The sequence below is a fragment of the Trifolium pratense genome, linkage group LG3 (assembly GCF_020283565.1).
Source record: "Trifolium pratense cultivar HEN17-A07 linkage group LG3, ARS_RC_1.1, whole genome shotgun sequence".
Classification (NCBI taxonomy): Eukaryota; Viridiplantae; Streptophyta; class Magnoliopsida; order Fabales; family Fabaceae; genus Trifolium; species Trifolium pratense.
Genome location: NC_060061.1, coordinates 15,795,713 through 15,798,563, shown reverse-complemented (window position 1 = coordinate 15,798,563; position 2,851 = coordinate 15,795,713). Strand labels below are relative to the sequence as shown.

General features: G+C 43.4%; 1 protein-coding gene across 1 annotated transcript; it reads left to right on the top strand.

The window, feature by feature from the left end:
- Window positions 1-366: 366 nt before the first annotated feature.
- Window positions 367-1,936, top strand: LOC123914648. Its single transcript, XM_045965843.1, has 2 exons — window positions 367-1,830; window positions 1,883-1,936. The coding sequence occupies exons 1-2, from the start codon at window positions 367-369 to the stop codon at window positions 1,934-1,936; spliced, it is 1,518 nt and encodes a 505-aa protein (XP_045821799.1).
- The last annotated feature ends 915 nt before the right edge of the window (window positions 1,937-2,851 follow it).

The window sequence follows — 2,851 nt, the reverse complement described above, 5'->3', positions numbered from 1 at the left end:
CTTTGCCACTTTTGAAACTTGTACAGCTTGTATATTATATGAATGAAATGTAAATACATGCTTGGTTTTGACTGTTTATTTTTCCGCTGCTGTTTCTGAAACGAAATTTTTAGATCGGCCTGTTGCTGTTGTGTTGTTTACTTGAAAAATGCGTTTTTCATATGTGTAATATTCTATGTCCTTGCCGCTGTTTTGTTTTTATTTTAATTTATGCGCGTAAGGGTTAGGGTGTTACATAGTTGGTATCAGAGCAGGTCAATTCATTGGATCAATTAGGATTAGATTACCCATTGTGTAACATGTGTTTCCCTAACACTGTTTATGCATTTCGTGTTCTCACTCGTGTGCGTGGTGTTGGTTCAGGTTATGGCGCATAGAACACTTGCGGATGCAATGGAGTTGATGGCTGCTGCCATGGCTCAGGAAGCTGTCAGTAGGACTGCTGACAGGGCAGCACAAGAAGCGAGGAGAGGCGGAGAGGATGAGCTGAGGCTCGAAAGGTTCATGAACAACAAACCGCCGATCTTCAAAGGTGGATATGATCTGGATGGTGCTAAAATTTGGTTGGAGGGCATCGAAAGAATTTTTGGAGCCATGCGTTGTCAAGATGAGCATAAGGTTTTGCTCGGTGGTTATGTTCTCCACGATGAAGCTGGTCATTGGTGGGGAAATGCGAAGCAAAGATTGGAAGCTGTTGGAGCTGTTGGAGCCGTGATTACTTGGGCTCGTTTCAAAAGAGAATTTCTTACAAAGTACTTTCCTGCGGATGAGAGAAACCGCAAAGTGATTGAATTCATGGAGTTGAAGCAGGGTAACATGTCTGTGTCCGAATATGCTGCAAAGTTCGGAGATTTATGTCGTTTTGCTCCGCACTACAACACCTTGGAAGCGGAGGAAGACAAGTGTGTAAAATTTGAGAACGGTTTGAGGCCGGAGATCAAGATGTTGATTGGGTTTAATGAGATTAGGAACTTCCCAATGTTAGTGAACAAAAGCCGAATTTGTGATAAAGATAGTCGAGCCAAGACTAATTATTACAAAGCGGTTAATGAAAAGAGAGGAAGAGATATGGGAAGGGGAAAACCATATGGCCGTGGAGGAGGTAGGAAACCCGATGAAAGTGGTCCTAGTGGTGGACGAGGTGGAGGTGCTGGTAATTGTTCTATTTGTGGAGTGCCGGGACACCGTTTCTTCGAGTGCCCGAAGAAAGATGGAAGATGTTACAAATGTGGGGATCCTGGTCACAAGGCGGATCAATGCAAGAAAGGAGTTATTTGTTTTAATTGCAAAGAGCCGGGTCACAAGAGCAACGTATGCAAGAAGTCGAGGGCGGCCGGAGGAAAAGTGTTTGCCTTAGACGGTGGTGATGTGGAAGCTGACAACTTGATCAGAGGTACGTGCTTTATCAATAATACTCCTCTATCTGCTATTATTGATACGGGTGCTACCCATTCGTTTATTTCCTCGGATTGTGTTAAGAGGTTGAACCTTAAGGTAGAGAATATACCGGGGAGCATGGTTATAGAAACGCCGGGTAGTGGTTCCGTAGTTACTACCCTTGTATGTTTGGACTGTCCCGTAACGGTGTTTGGTCGACACTTTGGCATGGATTTGATTTGTATTCCTTTGCGTAATATGGATGTTATTTTTGGTATGAACTGGTTAGAATTTAATCGAGTTCATATCAACTGCTGTAAGAAGACTGTGTTGTTTCCGAGGCCAGAGCCAGAGTTGTGTTCGAAGCTTATGTGTTGTCGGGAAGTGGCAAGATCTGTGAAAGCTCAAGATGATGTGTTTGCTATGTTTGCATCGTTGAGAGTGGAAGAGAAGGTAGGGGTTGACACTTTACCAGTGGTGCGTGAATTTGTGGATGTATTTCCAGATGACATTTTGGATTTACCACCTGAGAGGGAAGTTGAATTTTCCATCGACATAGTACCTGGTACTAGTCCTATTTCGATGGCACCTTATCGGATGTCTGCTGCCGAGCTAGAAAAGTTGAAAGAGCAGTTGGAAGAATTGTTGGAGAAGAGATTCGTAAGACCGAGCGTATCGCCGTGGGGTGCGCCTGTTTTGTTAGTGAAGAAGAAGGATGGTAGTATGCGTCTGTGCATTGACTATCGTCAGTTGAATAAGGCAACTATCAAGAACAAGTATCCTCTTCCAAGGATTGATGATTTGATGGACCAATTGGTAGGAGCGTGTGTGTTCAGCAAGATTGATTTGAGATCGGGATATCACCATATAAGGGTTAAAGCGGAGGACATACCGAAGACTGCATTCAGGACGAGGTATGGTCATTACGAGTACGCTGTCATGCCTTTTGGAGTTACAAATGCACCTGGAGTATTTATGGAATATATGAACCGTATATTTCATTCTTATTTGGATCGGTTTGTGGTGGTGTTTATTGATGATATTCTGGTGTATTCGAAGACGGAAGCAGAACATGTGGAACATTTGAGGATTGTGTTGGAGGTATTGCGTGAGAAGAAGCTTTATGCAAAATTTTCAAAGTGTGAATTTTGGTTGCGTGAAGTAAGCTTTTTGGGTCATGTGATATCGAGTGGTGGTATAGCAGTAGATCCTGCTAAGGTTGAAGCCGTGCAAGAGTGGGGTACACCGGAGTCGGTCACCGAGATCCGAAGTTTTCTGGGGTTGGCCGGTTATTACCGAAGGTTTATTGAAGGATTCTCCAAGTTGGCTTTGCCATTGACACAGTTGACAAGAAAGAGTCAAGCGTTCATTTGGGATGAGAAGTGTGAGAAGAGTTTCCTAGAGTTGAATAGGAGATTGACTTCTGCACCGGTTTTGATTTTGCCAAATCTGAAAGAATCGTTTGTGGTTTATT